Raw genomic sequence first — 20,272 nt, 5'->3', positions numbered from 1 at the left:
GAATGCCGGGTGTGCGAAATCTCACACAAGTACACCCCGCTGAGATCCTGAAGTGGCATTATTGAAAACGTTCCTTTAAAAAATAGCCTTCGCTTCTTGATTAAGCAGCACAAAGCATCTGTTTATCCACTGGCAGTAACCAGCAGATGAACCCAATTCAATATTTATCAGGAGCTTCACAGATCACCGCTAACCAAGCAAACATTTTAATTAAGCTGGGACTCCCTTCAAAGAACTCATTCAGGACATCAATCAGCAGGAGCCCAGCATCAGATGCTGGGTCAGGTGGCAGAATGTAATACAAATCCAGAACTTTCTTCATCCCGCTGGCGGTAAGCTTGCCCGCCCCAAAGCCTGGACTCTGATTGTCGTAGGCTGACATTCTCCCGGAATGTGTAACAGAAATCCCTCAGCCCCCTTTGTGAGGGTGGTAAGCAATATGTTAAACCACAACAGGCAAGCACATTAAGCTAGATCCTTTTCACAGCTGTTCCTTGATAGCCCAAGTGTTTGTTACACCCTTCTCCATTTACTATTTACTTTCTTGCCTAGGATACGTAGGGATTCCTTCATGCAACCGCCCCTGTTTCTTGGGGAGAAAAGATGACAAGGGCATTCGCACTTTGGTGGAATTAATTAGCAGAGCTGGCCTGCATCTCTGTTGTTTTCTGTTGATTGGGACAATTCTGAACATACCGTTGAAGGGGAAACTGGAAGAGGTCAGTATATACTCATGTGTTGCTGGGCTGTCCAATCCAGAGGGCACGAAGGTACTCCACTGATCTCAGCAGATTCTGAAGGGCACTACAAATAGGTTTCAGGTCTTCATATGAAGGAAGGGATCAAGAAGGGATCAAGGATGACGCAGAATCTCCAGCAGCCTCTGCCTAACATGGGCCAACTCTGGGCTGCAAAGTAGATGGGACCTGATTCCACTTATGGTCAGGATTGGGTTCCTGGACTTAATGGTTTTATCAGCTGCTGCTGTTCTTCAGAGCCATCATCTGAACTACCTCTTATGTCTATGATTTGGTCCTATCTGAGCAGAAGACCCTGAACACCGCGACAGCTGAAAGGTATCAAAGTCAAGACTCCCATTTGGATTCACCACCGCTACAGCCTGAGAACTAGAATGTGTTTAGAAGAGAGGTTTTGCTAAAGTTTCCAAACTGATTTTGGTATGCAGAAAATGTCAAATGGTCAGGTTCCCATGTTGTAGTAAGCCACAATTTGCCAAATAGACCATAATCAGATTGGTTCACACAACTTGCTCAGATGCAAACCCTGGTTTACAAACTGCAATGGCCAGATTTGCACAACCAGCTACAACAAAATAAACACACACACGTGCACATAACAAAACAGTGTACAGGTAGTACACCTTGTTCAGTGACTGTCTGAAGTTAAGACAGCATTGAATGAGGGGGACTTATGAAGGGTCCTCATAGTTGTGGCTGTTGCAGCGTCCCCACAGTCACATGATTGTGATTCAGGCGCTTGGCAACCCGCTCACAACTGACGTTGCAGTGCCCTGCAGTCACGTGATTGCCATTTGTGACTTTCACTGCTGACTTCTGACAAGCAAAGTCAACAGGGAAGCCGGCAGGAGGTCACAAATGGCAATCATGTGATCGCAGGACATTGCCATTGTGTGGGATTTGCCTAACAATATTTATTTATTTATCTATCTAATTTGTCCCCGCCCATCTCCTCTCCCCCGTGGGCACGATGCCCCGGCCCCTTCCTCGGTGCCCCCCCGGCCTCATCGGTGGTGCCCGTCACTCCCTCGAAGGAACTCCACCTACCCGTGGAACGGCCGTAAAGCCACCCCAAGCAGCCCAAACGCCTGGGGCTTGCTCAAAAGTGGGTGGGGGGCACAGAGCACTCCCCCACTCTAATCCCTCACCCTCCAAAGATCCCTTCCTAAATGCACCCAGCTGAGTGGTGGCACGCAGCCGGGGGGTCCAGAGGTGGGCACCACACCCCTCGCTTGCCTTGGGCTGCTGCCCTGGCTTGCCCACTCCCCTGCATTTCTGGATCCCCCCTTCCTTGCCGCCTCAACCCGTTTCTCCAGCCGCCCACAGATTTGGCAACTTCGCCCGCCGTCCCCTGGGGTCCATGGAACTGCCGCAACTGCCGTCCTAAGTCGGCGTGGTCATGTGATGTCGCACTTTACAACCATGTTGCTTAGTGACAGATTTGCAGTCCTAATTACCACTGTTAAGCGAGGACTACTTGTATAGTTTAATGCAATATGAGAACCAAAATAGTATAAAATTAAAGAACAAAAATGACATGGTGTTGTGCTTCTCCAAACTGGGGGAAGCAGGTCTGAAAGGACTACCTGTCCTAACTGCCAGGAAACACGCTGAGACAAGGAACTGGTCTCTAATGTCTTATTGCTTGTACATAATAGGAATCCTAACAAACTGAAGAAGCATGGGAAAAACCCAGCCATATAAACCCCAAAGGTTAAGGCGGTCCCGATCTGTGTCTCTTTGAATGGCTGACCAATTCCTCAGTGCTACGCATGCGCTTAACAGTCTGGATGGGAGCCCCCTGCTCGCCATCCTTACTCATGACACTACCCAGCAGGGTCAAGAATAATTGAGAAGGATAAATCTTGCAGTCATTTGGACAGCATCCCAACTTCTAACATGCAGTTTTCACCACATGGAGCAGGGTTTCTCAACCAGGGTTCCGTAGCACCCTGGGGTTCTGCGAAAGGTCACTAAGGGTTCCCTGGGAGATCACGATTTATTTTAAAAATTATTTCAAATTTGGGCAACTTCACATAAAAGAGGTAAGTTTCATTCTTTACTGTTATCTTAAGAACACTGTTGTATACAGGTCTATGCATGAAACAAATATAAGAATTTTTTAACTTCTGGCCTGTATTTGAGCCTGAATGTGCAGGGGTTCCCTGAGGCCTGAAAAACATTTCAAGGGTTCCTCCAGGGCCAAAAGGTTGAGAAAGGCTGACATGGAGCAAATATATAATGCAGGATCCGATTAAAACAATCAGAGTTAATATGTGTCCTAACAGCCAGGAACCACGCTGAGACAAGGAACAGGTCTCTAGTGTTTTATTGCTGCTACATAACAGGAAAATCCTAACAAACTGAAGAAGCGTGGGAAAAACCCAGACAGATAAACCCCAAAGGCTAAGGCGGGTCTGATCTGTGTCTCTTGGAATGGCCACCTAATTCCTCAGTGCTACGCATGCGCTTTACAGCCTGGATGGGAGCCCCCTGCTCGCCATCCTCACTCATGACAATATGGAGTTCCATATACATAATATGTATAACAGCTCTTAGTGCAGAGAAACTCCTCGTTAGCTCTGATTGTTTTAATCATATCAAATTTACCATTGTAAATTTGCTCCATATTTCTCTTAATATTTAGTCTGAGCCTCCTTTCTTTTAATTTTCAACCACCGATCCTTATCCTGCTCTCCGTTTCACAGAGAACAGATCTGTCCCCTTTTGCCCATGACACCCTTTTAGATATTTGCAGACCGCCAGCAGATCTCCCCTCTTGCAATCTTCTTGTTCGCCAGATTAACACACACAGACCTTTCAACCGTTCCTCATAAGACTTGGTTTTCAAAATCCTTAATCGTTGTGGAAGCTCTTCTTTCTGAACCTGCTCTGGCTTTTCCTGGTCTTTTAGTGTGGAGCCCAGAACTTGACATGGTCCCCCAATTATGCTCTGACACACTAGAGTTATTATCTCTCATTATCTGGACAAAATGCTTCTGTTAAAGCCATCCAAGATGCGCTGGCTTTTTAAGCAGCTGCAACATACTGTGAGAATCAGGTCTAAGAAGGTCACGAGCAAACAGGCTGAATCCAGACTAGTCCATTAACCAAAACAAGTCCTCTACCCAAAAGAAGCAACTTCAAGCCTACTATGTTGCACAGGCAGGAGAAAGAGGTGCAAGAATTTGAACCTTGATAGGGTGTATACAGATAGTCCTCACTTAACAACCATTCGTTTGGTTCAGGCTTACAACGGTGCTGAAAAAACAAACTTGCAACTGGTCCTCACACTTACTAGCGTCGCAGCATCCCACGGTCTCTTGATCACAATCTGGGCAGTTCACACTGATGATCATTGCAGCATCCCATGGTCACATGACCGTCATTTTAAATTTTCTGTGAGGTTTGAGCCTGCTTCTGACTCTGAAAACAAAATTCATCCAGAGTCAGAAGGGGAAAACGAAACTTATCAGGAAGGAATTAAAACCGAGAAGTGACTCAGCAGGGTGGGAGAAATCGCAGACGCTGATTGGACAAACTCCGGAGGGAGATTTGAAGTCAGTGCTCGAGGGAGGAGAGCAGAGAAGCACGTGAAAGAAAAAGAAATCCGATTGGCTGCTAAAGAAAAATGGCACGAAAAGGAGCGAATAAAAAGGCAGGCGCTCCAGGAGCAAGTTGCCAGAGACAGCCAATCCTTCGAGCTCACAGCACCTGTGGAAGAGTTCCTACCCGTGTCAGAAGCCTTGCCTGTAGCCAGCGTGGAACCAGCACCAGTGCCTTCTGCCATCGAGGAACCATCTTCTGCACAGGCCACTCCAGTAGAGCCTCTCCCTGCCGAGCACAGCCTCGCGTCCAGCTCCAAGCCTCGCCACGTCGCTCCAGCGCGATCCGGGTGTGCCTCCAGATCTCAGCCTTGCCTAGACGCTCCAGCCCAGCCTAGCCTTGTCTTCAGATCTCAGCCTCTCCTAGATGCTCCAGTCAAGTCTGATCTTGCCTCCAGAACCAAGTCTTGCCTAGATACTCCAGCCCAGCCTTGTCTAGCCTCTGTGTACCAGCCTGTGTGCCAGGGCACAGATCTGAGTGTCCAGCCTCTCCTTTGCCACGCACCACAGCTCCTTCCAGTCTTGCAGCTTCAGTCAGAGGATTGGCCGAGTTCTGCCTCGCTGTCTTGCCATGGTCTGACCCCGCAGTGTTGCCTGAGTGTCCTTTGCCACCTGGGTGGACTTGATTGATTTACACGGTCTAACCTATTGCAAGAACTTTTGCTACCGTAAATAGTTAATTTAATAAAGAATTTTATCAGTAATTCTGCCTGGCCGTCTTGTAGTCTGAACAGGACATTTTCGACCTTCCTGGCCAGCTTCTGGCAAGCAAAATCAATGGGGAACTGCGTATTTGCTTAAGAACTACGTGGTTCACTTAACGACTGCCATAAAAAAGACAGTAAAATCAGGTCCGATTCATTTAATGACCACTTCGCTTAGCAACCGAAACTCCGGTCCCAATTTGCGGTACTTAAGCAAGGACTACCTGTATTTAATGCACAGCTGTTGTACAAATTCTTTCACAATGGATTCATAACTTTCCTACAATAAATTTCTTTATAGGAGGTTGTGTCCTTTGAAGGCTCACTTTTGCCAGCTTCACTCCTTGTCACAAACCAGATCGTCCCGCTTACACATTTGCTTCTCGCTACCCAGACGCAGCCACAGCAGACCATTAACCTGTTGGATTGGCCCAATATCCAAGCCTGTCAAGGTCGTTCGGAGCCACGATTTGCCACTTCTGTATCACCCAATCCCCCTAACGTGGTCATCTGAAAAGGTCTCGCTGAGGATGGTTCCCAAAGCAAGGAACAGCTAGAGCCTGTGGGTTTCCAACCACACATACCTACAGGGCAAAAGCCCTGTATGGACAGTGCCAGGATTTATCAGGAAACACCCTGCAGGAATGGAGGCCACCTGTCAAGTCAAAACAGGTAGAGAGGGTCTGTTGATTCCTCTCTCCTCGAGAGGTGCATGAAGTACAGATTTGGTGACATGCTTTCTCAGTGGCATCCCTACCCTCTGGAATATTCCCCCCCCCCCTCTCTCGAGTGCCACACAGCGCTACCTGCTTATATTTAGAAAACAACGAAAATCAACGCTATTCCAGTTTGGTCTGTTTATGAATCCCACCGGAAGGTGATTCCTATGAATCATTTATACTGTATTTTGTTTTTCTTGGTTAGGTGTTATTCTTATTGGTTTGGGTTTCACTTTGTTAGCCACCCAGAGTCCTTGCAGATTGAGGCAGATTAGAAATGCCACAAGTAAGTAAGTGTGTGTGTGTGTCTCTGTGTGTGTGGATTCTTAGGAGGGGCCTCCAGCAAGGTTACCAGAGCTGCTATCAAAACTAAATAGCCACTAACTTAGTTAAAATCACCTTTGTAGGTGACTGGGTAAAGAACGTTTTGCCTACTTCCTCATTTTCCTTTTTGGTCTGTTGAGTTGTCATAAATAATTAGCAGAGATATAGGTAACCGAGTCAATGGGGGAAGAGAACAGTCGATCAATATCTTTTTGAAATGTGCCTGGGGGACCACTGCAGTTTACGTACAAAGGTGCGCAGATGGGCTGTGTTTACTGAATTATATCAATTCGCTTTGAAATCTCTGAAATCTTCCTTGGCTGCCAAGTCCCAGATACATGCAAAGGCCTACTTTATAAAACATCCATTGTTTTAAGATGACAGATCACGCCCAGCCAAGAGAGCGCAGCACCCTTTTAACTGTTAATGTACATGCAGCTCTGCTCAAAACAACACAACGGTCAGTTTCTCTTTCCATTCTTCTTCCCTTCTTCTGAAACGGATGACAAGTCTTTTAACTGAATAAATATGCTTTTAATTGTTGCGCTGGAAATACATGCCCTGTGAATTGGAGACAAAGGAGGATCTCCAAAACCAACATCTGCGTATTTTCAAAAGAGCCTGTTGTGCATAGCCCTGCTTCTATAAGATATTGTTAGTATAAGAGCAGAAGAGAAAGAAAAACATCCATTAAAGGACAGATTGTCAACAAACACCAGACTGGCAGAATACTCGTCCGTTGTGCGGGATCAAAAAGGGAACAGAAGCAGAGGGTGTGCCTATGGCTTTATCCTGGTTCTCACTTTTGTCTCCTTTTCTTAGAAACATTAGAATCCCTACTGAATAGAGTGCATTTCAAGAGAAAAGTAAATGTGCAGCTGAAGGTGAGGGTTAGGGTGAAGTCCACACATCTTAAAGTTGCCGAGGTTGAAAAACACTACCCTAGATGAATCAATTGTCTAAGTTACTGTAAGGATCGATCATCTAAGATACTACAAGGCAACTTCCTAAAGAAGAAGCCACAGTTTTACATGAAAAAAATCTCGTGTCCATTTATGGATATTATCTAGGAAAGAGAGAGGGCTAGGAAAGATAGAGAGCCAGTTTGGTCTAGTGGTTAAGGCAACAGGCTAGAAACTGGGAGGCTGTGAGTTCGAGTCCCACCTTAGACATGAAAGCCAGCTGGGTGACCTTGGGCCAGTCCCTCTCTTTCAGCCCAACTCACCTCACAGGGTTGTTGTTGTGGGGAAAATAGGAGGAGGAAGGAGTATTAGGTATGTTTCCTGCCTTGAGTTTTTTATAACAAAATAATAAAGGCAGGATAAAAAATCTTTTAAAAAAATCTCATGTCCATTTATTGATACTACCTAGGAAAGCCGGGAAAGATGCATGCCACAAAACAGAGAAAGCCTGTGCTGATGTCATGGATATTTTTTTGCCAAAGCAAGGCATGCAACACTGAGGAGAAGAACCATGTTTATGGCAACGATCATGGGGTGCCTGCTTTACAAGGAAGAGGGACCCTGAACAATGGAAAAGCAAAGATTCTTATAGAAGTTGAGGGCTCCAAGGTGGGAAGTCCTAGGGATCTGATTGGCTGGTCAGTGATGGGGAAGCTAGGCAGGTCCTTGTCCATGGATTTGGGATTATTTTTATTGTTAGGCAACATGGGCCTTTCAGGAGGGCGGCGGTGGGGAAGTTCACTGTTGAGGAGATGGAAGGTTGAGGTCATCAGCTGATAAGAAGATGGAAGGTTGGGGCAATTCCATTGTAAGGGTTACCCTTGGGCTGGGCTGTGAGCTGGTAGAGAAGCTTCTATTTGGTCTAGATAGGATTGCCGGGCGCTTTGTCTGGGGCAAGGAGAGTCAAATTGGGTCTGATGGGATTAAGCAAAGAGAGGAACTAGGTTTGACCTTGGTTATATCCAACAGAAGGGGGAGGGGTGCAATCTCCATTTTGTTAGGTTTATTTTTTTCCATTACACTAAATCAGTTGTTTAATCCCACAGCACTATGAACTACACTTTACTGGTGACTATGAACAGAGGTAGACACGGACAGGATTTCCTGATGGGGTATTAATGGTTTTTAATGCTTGTACATTAATCCAAACATTATTCTTATATAACTTTCCACTAGAAACAAATGGGAAATCCTTTCTTCCTTTGTTTTTTTCTTGGAGAAACAAACAAGAAGACAAAAACTAATAGAAGATGAAGGTAATTATTAGGAAAAAACATTAATGTAGAATTGTTGAAATAATTCACTCCTCTTGATTAAAAGGCAGGTGAACTTTGAGTCACCGTCTATGAAAATTACGAAGTAGTTTTTCCTCATCCTTTGATTGCCACTTCTGGATTTGGAAGTATACAGATTAGATAAATAAATAAAACAAAAATTAAAATAAATGCAAGTCCAAATGCTCTATTTCCTAACACCCATTTGTAATAGAATGAGTTTTGAACTATTGGGAAAAGTGCAAGTATCCATCAATTTGCTTCTGATTTCAAATATCAGTGATATTTGTGGATAGAAACTGAAACAATATTTTGTCCCTTGAAAGTAGAAGTCGTCTTCTGCTGCCAGTGGCTAATATTATTAATTTTTTATTAGCGGTTTATAATTTTGGAGCCTGTTCAACAAGATAAAATACTTTATATATACAAATCATCACACTGTGGTTTACCACTGCTATCTATATATGCCCTGACTTGCCTCAGCGATTGTGGGTTTGTGTTATAATTTTTCAGGAAATTGAGGAGATTAATGGTTTTTTAAAAAGGATTCACATCTGAAAACCAACAGCATCCCCTGCTGGTCCTCAAAATTATTTGAAAAGAAATTCTAAAGCTTGACGGATTTCAAACTTTACAAATTTTTTCAGCCCACTAACACTGGTCCCCTTCTGCCAAACAAGATTATTATTACATCCACAGCTTAATGAACAGCACAATTTGGCTTCTTATTGGTGTCAAGATATAAAACATAAGTTTGCGATAAACAGAACATTCACCAAAACAAGGAAGAAAACCCAGATTTTACACATTGTTTGCATCATTTGTCAGAAAAACTAGTTAAGTGTGATTGCGTGGAAAAATGAAAAGAATGAACAAACAAGATTTGTTCCTGATATTGAAGCTCTTAGCTGGCAAGCATTTTTTTCTATAACAAATGCTGATATTTAGTGAAAGATTGCCAGACACTATGAAATAGTTGGGCAGATAAAAGTTTTTCTGTTTAGTTTAGCTTTTCCTAGAAACAAAGCAATACTTCTTCTCCTTTTCAATTATACACAGTATATTTTGGAATAACACCTGAAAGCATTACGGTATGTTCTCCAAATTATCAATACAATTGAGTTTTTTTATCATTTGCTTCTCAGGTGGGAATCTTATATTCCCTTTTGGGTTTTTTAGGTGGTGATTGTGGGGAATGATTAGACTGGGGCCAAATTACATACATCTTTATTTATTTTATTTTCTATCCCGCCTTTATTATTTTTATAAAAAGCTCAGGGTGGTGAACATATCTCGTACTCCTTTCTCCTCCTGTTTTCCCCACCACAACAACCCTGTGAGGTGGGTTGGGCTGAGAGAGAGGGACTGGCCCAAGGTCACTCAGCCAGCTTTCAGGCCTAAGGCGGGACTAGAACTCTCCTACCACGCCTGATTGGCTCTTGGGCTGAGAGAGAGGGACTGGCCCATAGCCGGCTTTCGTGCCTAAGGCGGGACTAGAACTCTCCTAACACGCCTGATTGGCTCTTGGGCTGAGAGAGGGCGACTGGCCCAAGGTCACCCAGCCGGCTTTCATGCCTGAGGTGGGACAGATTCCTAGTTTCTAGCCCAGCACCTTAACCGCTAGACCAAACTGGCTCTTTTTATTTTTTATCATAAATAAAATTGGTTTCAGCCATTTTATTTATGATAAACTATCAAACACAAATGTGTAAAATGCTATTTAACAAGAGTTGGTCCTATTCAAGGCATCATGTTGACTGATCGGTTGTTCTCTTTTCAGAGAAGGCACCCAGAAGTTGGCCGTCCTGAGAGTTGTGCGATCCTTTACATCTGAATGGAGCAGAACCGAGATAAAATTCACCTGCCCTGATAATCCTGCAGTATAAGGCTAATGTATTTTAAACACCAAGTCCTTGTGGAAAGGGCAGGATAACAAAACGTGACTTATTGTTCCAGTTTCCCTGGATTCACCCAGGCAGGGCCCAGGGGAATTTTAAGAGTATTTACCTTTAAAACATGCAGATGGAAGAATATTATATCTAACCCTACAGAACTCTTTTCATAGCTTTGGAAAGACGAATATGGATAGTTTCCTGGTTCCCAGATGGAATTTTTATCTCAAGCGTCTTGTTCTGTGATATCCTATTCACTTCATTGTGATATTCCAGATCTTTGGCCCTTTGCAGGAGAAGCAGATTAGCCTGGCCATATCCTAGAGAAGTTTAAAAAAAAAAAATAAACCTCTGCTGAAAACTTCTGTGATAGCAGCTTCTTTCCAGTTTTGGCCTTCCACCATGACAAAAGTTTACCTGCCAAAACTAACGGAAGGGGAAAAAAACCCGAATCTTAACCCAACAACTGTCTGCTATTTTTGATTTTGCCTCGGAGAGTTTTGAGACTCCTGGGGTCAATTCTCCTCCTTTTGATAGCCAAGATTTTTGAGTGGCCTGTTTTTCTTCCTTAAGGAGAGCCTTGCATTTTTCTTTAGGGCTCAATAATTCTGGTGCAGGAAAAAAATCAAGGGGTTCAGTTTGTAAAACCAGCTATACATTTCCTTCTAGACTCCAGGCATTCTTTGTCAATCTATTCCTATCTTTGCTTACTCTATTTTGGTATCCTATTCACTGGCCAACCTGACCATGCCATTCACGCCCCCTTTAGACATTCCCCCAAATATGGGTTAGATTTTGGAGCCCTCTCACTACCCCCAATTTAGATAAATGGGCAAGCTGTGCAGTGCAGCAGAGGAACCTACTCTAAAACCATGTCAGTTACCAGCAAGCTCTGACTTGCTCTAGCCCGGTGTTTCTCAACCTTGGCAACTTCTAAGACGTGTGGACTTCCACTCCCACAATTCTGGGAGTCGAAGTCCACACGTCTTAAAGTTGCCAAGGTTGAGAAACACCGGGCTAGTCCAAGGACTGCACTGTTATTTTGGTGAAAGAGGACAATGAAACAGTAACTCCTTTCTTACTGCAAAAATTGAAGCCACTACACAGGAGAAGGGGGAAGAACAGAAAGACAGCCACCTCACCACTTCTCTAGCATTTCCAGCAGGTCGGCCTGGATCCGAATCAATATGTCTACTCTGTGTCAAACGCAACAGATTCACACTCGTAAGAGTGTCATATATTATTAAAAGTTTATGCACTGGTTTTACAGGGCCAGATTTTTATGCTGACATGTTTTCAGTGAAGAGGGGGGGGGGAAATCAATGTCAACTACCTTGGCAGACAATCTGTCCCATTTGCATTTAATGGAACCTCAAAATGATCCAGTCCTTATTTATTTATGTAAAGCATTTACTTAAAGGAACAGCTTTAGAACACTGCCTGGTCTCCAGGTAAGAAATCACTAAAACCTGTTGAAAAGGGGTCTCCCTTCCTTTCACTGGTTCTAAAAGCTTAACAGATACTAGTGAAATGAGCAAGGATGCCACACTCCTAAAGGAATAATCCTACTGTTGCTTTTGTTTCATACAAGGCTATGGGCTCTAATTCACATAGGCATTGATCAGTCACAGTTTTTAACTACCTAAAAAATGAGCTACCTCTTCTAAAAAATACTGTATTGAAGCAAAAACTAGGGGACGTGAAAGTCCTACCTGTGATACTCATTCCCACATATAATGCTTAATGCTGCAGTTAAAGGCAGCAGGAACAACCTGACCCTTCCTTTGGGTTCACAGTCTGCAATTTGTCGTATCGCCTGAACCCACAACACTGCGATTACCTTCGACTAAAGACAACTTGAAGTTGTAATTTATAAAAGCTAACTCCCTAATTAAATTAGCCACCATTTAGGTTTCAGCAACCTCAAAGCTGGAGTAATTAAAACAGAAAGCAAAGTCTTCTGATTTCCTTGTGGCTGTGTGGAAAAAAAGAGAATGGGACATTTCCTCCTTTTCACTAACAGCCTCCAGTGAATAATAACCATGAGCAAATGAATCAGACTTCACTGTTTTATCGCTTTGAGTTCCTCGTTCAGAGGGACAAGTGAGGTGGCTCAAGGGTGAGAAAGCCAGGGCACCAACCTCTTCCCCGGGCTCTTCAGTCACCCAAAGTACCCCTTCCATCGCCATCAGAATCAAGGTGAACTTACTCTTCAACTCCCATTCAAAACACAGCAGCATTTATACCCGCTCCCAACAGAAGACCTTCTACTCAGCTGCCTGATAGTCTCTTTTAAGGATAAGACATCTGCCTGCAAAAACTCAGATGGGCATTAGATGGCAGCAAAGAATTTAGTGTACTGTGTGACTTTGCTGCCACCCAGTGGTCATCCAAAGCACTGTACCCTGGATATTCTTTCTCTCCCTCCCTCCACTACACCTTCAAAAACCGAAGGGAAGAGCAGAGCAAGAAAAGAATGGCCAGGAATGAATGCCAGGAAACCACCAGGACCTCTGTGACCTCCATTCTCAGATGTAACAGCCAACCTGGGAGTGGCACCAGAGGAGGTGGTAACAGCAGCAACAGCAGCAGCTCTTTCCTCATATCCTCCCGCTTTCCTTCCATACCATTCTTCTACTGTGGTTCCTGCTGGGACCCAATTCTTGCATGTGGGCTGTAGAAATTGAGAGAACTGTTAAGCTTCACAACAAAGAGATGCCAACCTTTCCAGCTCCTCAGATATGGTAGCCCGACTTCACCCAATCAGATCTGCGGCAAGGAGTATGCCACCCAGAGTCCCTCTTTGCAAGATGGGCGGCCATATACATGTGATAGATAGATAGATAGATAGATAGATAGATAGATAGATAGATAGATAGATAGATAGATAGATAGATAGATAGATAGATAGGTAGATAGATAGATAGATAGATAGATAGATAGGTAGATAGATAGATAGATAGATAGATAGATAGATAGATAGATAGATAGAGGAGGAGTCAGTAAGGAAGAGCTTGGCAGAGTTGGCGGCTGCTCTCCTTGCCATCGCTATGTTTATGCTACTGGGGAAGAGTTTCATCACATACAGGAGACCTGGGAGTTTACAATCCAAAACCCCAAATCAAACAATGAGTTGAGATTTAATGTCTAAGTCACCTTTGTTGTTCTGGAAACACAAATAAAAAAAGGATCAGCTGGGAGACGCTAAAAAGTGTTATGAACACATTTTTAAAACTGTGTTTTACTTCAAAACTTGGGAGGAAAATGGGGCTGCTCTGGAATCCAAAGGGACACCGTTTATCCAGAGTCACTTCTTGTGAAGGAGTTCCTATTGATTTCCCGTCATGCTCAACTCCACTGTGGCAGGAGAACAAATGATAGAAACAACTTAACTGTACAGTCACTGGTTTTTGGTTAGACATTGAGAACAACAGTGAAAATCAATACAGGTTGCCCAACTCATCCGGCCAGTGTGGCAGCTAAGGTCATTAACTCACAGAATACAGGCACCTAAAAAAGCTGTGTTGGGAATAGCTTGTCACATTGCCTGCCATACCTCCGAACACAGAGAAAACTTTTCCTACCATAAAAAGATTAGGAAAGCAGAGGGATAAACAAAGTATCGTGTGTGTGTCTGAAGACACTTTTCTCAGCTGCACAAAGATCTTACCCAACCTATTCTCTTGAAAAGGACAATATCAGAAGGGATATTGCAGCAATACCAAGGGATAGCCAAGAAGCTCTTAGGCTAATATTTACTTCTGACCAAATATGACAAAGGGGTCATCAACAGATGCCCTCTGAACAGTCACTCATCTCCCACATAGACTACTGCAATGAGCTCTAAATGGGGCTACCCTTGAAGAGTACCCGGAAGCTTCAGCTGGTCCAGAATGCGGCGGCGCAGACAGTTATTGGTGCTGTGAAATCGGCACGTGTGACACCACTGTTACGCAAGCTGCACTGGGTGCCAGTCTGCTTCCGGGTCCAATTCAAGGTGTTGGTTATCACCTTTAAAGCCCTGCATGGCATGGGGCCAGGCTACCTGAGGGACCGTCTCATCCCCATGACATCAACCCGCCCCACCTGGTCAGGCAGGGAGGGCATGCCACAGACCCCATCAACAAAGGAATTCCACCTGGCGGGGTCCAGGAGCCAGGACTTCTCTGCAGTGGCGCCCACCCTTTGGTATATCTTGCCCCCGGAGTTGAGACGGGTTTCCTCACTCCCGGCCTTCCGGAAGAAACTGAAGACCTGGCTCTGCCGCCTTGCATGGGATGGGGAGGGTAACAGCTCCACCTGGGGGTGGTTGGTGCCATAGCACCCTCTATTGATTGGGATTCCATCTCCTCTTGGATTTTATATTTATTATCTTATTTATGTTTTTAAAGTGTGATTGAAGCTCAGATGTTTTTATTATTGCTTTTATTGTAAACCGCCCATCGGAGGAGTCCCCCATCGGGGGAGATGGGCGGTAATATAAATTTAATTAATCAATCAATTAATTAATTAATTTGATACCCAATGATTTCTCCTTTCAATGGATGGGCGGTAATATAAATTCAATCAATCAATCAATCAATTAATTAATTCAAAACCCAATGATTTCTCCTTTCAATGGATGGGCGGTAATATAAATTTAATCAATCAATCAATTAATTAATTAATTTGATACCCAATGATTTCTCCTTTCAATGGATGGGCGGTAATATAAATTTAATTAATCAATCAATTAATTAATTAATTCGATACCCAATGATTTCTCCTTTCAATGGATGGGCGGTAATATAAATTTAATTAATTAATTAATTAATTAATTCGATACCCAATGATTTCTCCTTTCAATGGATGGGCGGTAATATAAATTTAATTAATTAATTAATTAATTAATTCGATACCCAATGATTTCTCCTTTCAATGGATGGGCGGTAATATAAATTTATGTATTTAATTAATTAATTAATTTGATACCCAATGTTTTCTCCTTTCAATGGATGGGCAGTAATATAAATTTAATTAATTAATTGATTGATTGATTGGTCCAATACCCAATGATTTCTCCTTTCAATGGATCAAGCTTCCTGATTCAGCTGATTTTTTTTTAAGTTGCTTTTAATTAAAAATAAATGCATGCATGGGAAGACAGTACACTGCAAAACCAGCCACCTGCCTTGGACATAATTGGACATTTCCAAGGATGATTCTGAAACCAGAGAGCCTCAAATAGATAATTAAATGGTGGATGGCTGCAACACACTACTTTCTTCAGAAGTGTGACCACTTGAGGTTGTAGGAGACATCCTGGAGGTGAGAAGGGGATACAGGGAGCCATCTCTCTCATTTGCCTTCTTACAAAATTGGAATTTGGTGATAGACTCTGTCCACCAGACTAGCCATCATGGAAGTACCTACAATATCCAAGTTCCTAATGGGCCTCAGATTAATAAATATGGAATAAAACAGTGTATTGCTGACATAATGGACACCAAAATCAGAAGTGTACAGATCAACTACTAATAATAATTGAAAAAACAGTTTTGAAATTTACTTGCGTAGGAAGAAAATAATACTGAGAAAGTGTGATAAAGGAAATGTATGTATATATGTTGGCTTAGAGAAAGTGTATGATAAAGCGAAGAGGCTTGCATTACGGAATGCTTTGTGTGAATATGGAATATGGAAGTTTGTGAATGTAAAGTAGCACATGACAGTACAGTATATATGAGAATAAACAGAATGCTTAGTTAATATTTCAGTGTTGAGTAGGAGTGAGATAACGATGGGTCATGCTCCTTTAACTATTTAATGTACTTATGCATAAATGTATAAAGAATGCTTGTGATAGCATTAGAGGTATGATAGTTGGGGATGTAAATATACATGTATGTAGCTGTGTCAGTTGGCTGAAAATCCAAATCATTAGCAGCAAATATTAGATTATACAATGCAGCAAACAGCATGAATCTAAAAATCAACAGATTGAAAACCAAGATAGTTGTATTTGGCAAGGAAAATAGAGTCAATTTCTACTTAAATGACAAAAAACCCTATGCCAATAGATAAAGAAAATTGACAGAAAGTTTATCAATGACGGAAATGGAAACACTTAGTCTAAATGCTGGTAAAAAGACAGCAGGTAGTATGCAGACGGAATGTATACTGAAAGAAATGAAAATGTTGTAAGAGTTCACTTCGTTACAGGAAAATGAGGGAAGTGAGAATTGGGTATGGCAGGAGAAATATACAGGTAGTCCTCAACTTACGACTGTTTGTTTAATGATGGTCCAAAGTTACGACAGCCTCAGAATGGGTGCTTTATGGCCTGTAAAGCACTTCCGAGCGTCACAAAAGGTCACACACCCTGCAATCACATGATCATATTTCGGGCACTTGGCAACCGGCTCACGTTTATGACCGGTTGCAGCATCACGTGGTCATGTAATCACATTTTGCAATGTTTTTTTGCATTGCCCAGGAAAAAACGCCTATTGGGGAAGCTAGATTTGCTTAATGACCACAGTGATTCCCTTAATGACCCATGATTTGCTTAATGATTGCCAAAAAATGGTTATAAAATCGCGTCCAGTCATGTGGTGACTCAACTTACGAATGAAAGGACTTACGATGGAAATTGCATTCCCAATTGTGGTCATAAGTCGAGGACTACTTGTAAAAGGAAGCTGAATGTAGTGGGAATGACATGCTTTTTAGGTGCACACCTAAAACAAAAAGAGATTGGGTCAGGAATGAATGGGTGCTGAAAGAATATTGCTTAAATGCAAAACTGAGTGACCAGAATGAAAGAAGCAAATTGAGATGGTCTGGCCAAAGAAAATGAATGAGAATTAAATTGCACAGCAAACATCCAACAGAGTATGGAAATGCTTAGAGTATTATTTAATTCAGGAAAGGTGCTTCAGAGCACACACGCGTCTGCAATTCTTTAAAGCAGTCACGTCTTCTGCCAAGATTGCATAGCTGCCCTCTGCAACTGCCATATGATTCCAGGAAAAGATGCAGCTGCTCTAACAAGTTGCAGACAAGTAGCATTTTTGCACCCCTGCAAGCTCTGAAGCACCTTTCTGGAATCAAACCATAGCCCTACCAAAAACTTTGGAAACAAATGCTTTGGTCTAGTGGTTAAGGCAACGGGCTAGAAACCAGGAGACTGTGAGTTTTAGTCCCACCTTAGGCATGAAAGCCGGTTGGGTGACCTTGGGCCAGTCCCTCTCTCTCAGCCCAAGAGCCAATCAGGAGTGGTATGAGAGTTCTCGTCCCGCCTTAGGCATGAAAGCCAGCTGGGTGACCTTGGGCCAGTCCCTCTCTCTCAGCTCAAGAGCCAATCAGGCGTCTTAGGAGAGTTCTAGTCCCGCCTTAGGCATGAAAGCCGGCTGGGTGACCTTGGGCCAGTCCCTCTCTCTCAGCCCAACCCACCTCACAGGGTTGTTGTTATGGGGAAAATAGGAGGAGGAAGGAGTATGCTGGCTGGGGAATTCCGGGAGTTGAAGTCCACACGTCTTAAAGTTGCCAAGGTTGAAAAGCACTGCACTAATGCTCCTTAAGACCCCAAAAGACACTTCTCTTTTTAACACGTGCATAATTTCTTTCAGATGTGCCACTGTTAACTAGGGTCAAAGAAATCTTGAAGATCTTTTTCAAAGACATAAACAAGAAGGCTGATTAATTTCACAAAAAATAATGTATCTCTCCAACTACTGCCCATCCAATTGAAGCAAATATTTGTAGCTCAGGGTTGAACTGTGGAGTCATGAAACTCATGAAACCATCAACAACATCGTCAATGGAATAAAATAAAAATCTGGGTGGTTTACAAATGGTTTAAAAACATTTTAAAAAGGAAAAAAAATATCAAAAAACACAAAAGCAACACACAAAAAAGGAACAGAGATGGCAGAGAAGACGAACCAGATGGGAACAAGGAAAAGGAAGAGGAAGGGGGTCAGTCGTCCTTGCCAAAGGCCCGGGCAAAGAGCCACATCTTCAGGGTCCTTCGAAATACCGGTAGGATGGCCATTCGAATCTTGGAGGGAACCTCAGCCCAGAGTGCAGGTGCTGCTACAGAGAAGGTGCACTCCTGGGATCCTGATAGATGGCACTGTTTAATCCAGTGTTTCTCAACCTTGGCGACTTTAAGCTGTATGGACTTCAACTCCCAGAATTCCCCAGCCAGCCATGCTGGCTGGCTGGGGAATTCTGGGAGTTGAAGTCCATACAGCTTAAAGTCGCCAAGGTTGAGAAACACTGGTTTAATCGATGGAACTAGAATGGTTAGCGCTACATAGAAAAAAGTCAAAACTTTCCATCCTGCACAAGTGCAGAGGCACTGCTCCAGAAACCTATATTCCGTCTTTCATCTCAAATCCTAACAAAGCAATTTCATCAGTTCATCAAGTCTTATACCCACTGTTAACAGGAGGTGTGTATAAAACTGCAGTTTTAAATAACCAAGCCCTCCCCCCCTCACCCAATAATATAAAGTGTTCATTGCTCAAGTTGTGAAAAGTTTCCACAGTTTAAAAAAAGACAAAAGGCGAAAGAAAATACAAATATTTGCTCCTGGGAGACTTAGAGAAATAGTAACAAGGTATTAAGGAGAGGAAAGCATACAGAAAGTGTAAAATCTCAGCCAGAAAGTCTCTTGCCCATAAAGAAGGCCAGGCTGAACACAGCAAAAAAACCCAACTTAGTTTTAAAGCAGTAGCTAGAAGAAAATACAAAAGCCTTACCACACAGCTGAACTTTCCTACTCAGCTCTTCCAAACCAACGTAATTTGTCTTTAATTTCTTTTGTTAAACTTAGCATTACCGCACTTACTGTTTTAAGTGAAAAAGGGACCGTTTTTCCAGAAGTCACGGTCAATTCCCCTTTTTTCTGCTGTTCGTAAACTTGCAAAGCATCAACTAGCTGGGTTCCTTTGGCCAGCCGGTGACGTTTTCTCGCCTGCAAGCCACACAAACACGCCTTTGAATTCAGGAGGCTAAAAGTCTAAGTTGCAATCTTCTTTTTTTCTTCTCCCAAATAAAATGTTTTTCAAAATAAAAGCAAGGCATTAGAAAGAGAAACAGCAACGCAGGGCGGGGAGGGTTGAAGAGATGAGGTCACTCCGAAGCACAAGAGCCACTGGGAAGAAGGTCTCCTCTGAGCCAAGTAACACATCACAGGCCGTGGCATGGGGGAAAAGACCTTCCCTGAAGAGCAGTGGTGCCTGAAAGGCTGGTGCAACGGGAGATTTTCTGTATGGTAACGTGCTCCAGAGCTGTCTAAGGCTTTGCAAGCTAAAGCCAAGGCCCTGATTCTGGCTGCGTAGCAGATTTATTTATTTGTTATTTATTATTCAAATTTTGCTACTGCCCATCTCCCCCAAAAGAGGGACTCTGGGCTGTTTACAATAAAATTAAAACTATAATAATAAACAATTAAAATCCTATAAAAATAAAACAATTTACAAATATAAAATGCAATATAAATAAATGTAAAATCCAAGAGGCTAGGAAATTCTAATCAGGTGGGAGGGGCAATAAGGCGCGAGCCACCCCCACAAATGGCTGCCCACCTTCCCGCTCCACGCGAGATGGCAGAACCAAGTCTTCAGGGCCTTCCTGAAGGGCGGAAGTGAAGGGGCCTGCCTTACCTCTGGGGGCAAGATGTTCCAAAGGGCGGGGGCCATGGCAGAGAAGGCCTGCTTCCTGGACCCCGCCAGATGGAATTCTCTTGCAGACGGGGTCCGCAACATGCCCTCCCTGCATGATCGGGTGGGACGGGCTGATGTAGGGAAGAGGCGGTCCCTAAAGTAACCTGGCCCCATGCCATGTAGGGCTTTAAAGGTGATAACCAACACCTTGAATTGGACCCGGAAGCAGACCAGCACCCAGTGCAGCTCGCGCAGCAAAGGTGTTACATGCGCCGATCTAGGGGCACCAAAAATAACCCGCGTGGCTGCATTCTGGACCAGCTGAAGCTTCCAGATACTCTTTAAGGGTAGCCCCATGTAGAGCGCATTGCAGTAGTCTAT

General features: G+C 43.4%; 1 protein-coding gene across 1 annotated transcript in view; it reads right to left on the bottom strand.

The window, feature by feature from the left end:
* BRIP1 (BRCA1 interacting helicase 1) overlaps nt 1-20,272 on the bottom strand; it is a 115,977-nt gene that overhangs the window by 88,979 nt on the left and 6,726 nt on the right. The window contains exon 5 of the mRNA XM_063296349.1: nt 19,075-19,200. Within this exon, the coding sequence (XP_063152419.1) occupies nt 19,075-19,200 (126 nt within the window). The remainder of the gene's footprint in view (nt 1-19,074; nt 19,201-20,272) is intronic.

This window comes from Candoia aspera, chromosome 1, assembly GCF_035149785.1.
Source record: "Candoia aspera isolate rCanAsp1 chromosome 1, rCanAsp1.hap2, whole genome shotgun sequence".
NCBI classification, from domain to species: Eukaryota; Metazoa; Chordata; class Lepidosauria; order Squamata; family Boidae; genus Candoia; species Candoia aspera.
Note: the sequence above shows the minus strand (reverse complement) of the source record. Positions and strands in the feature narration are given on the sequence as shown.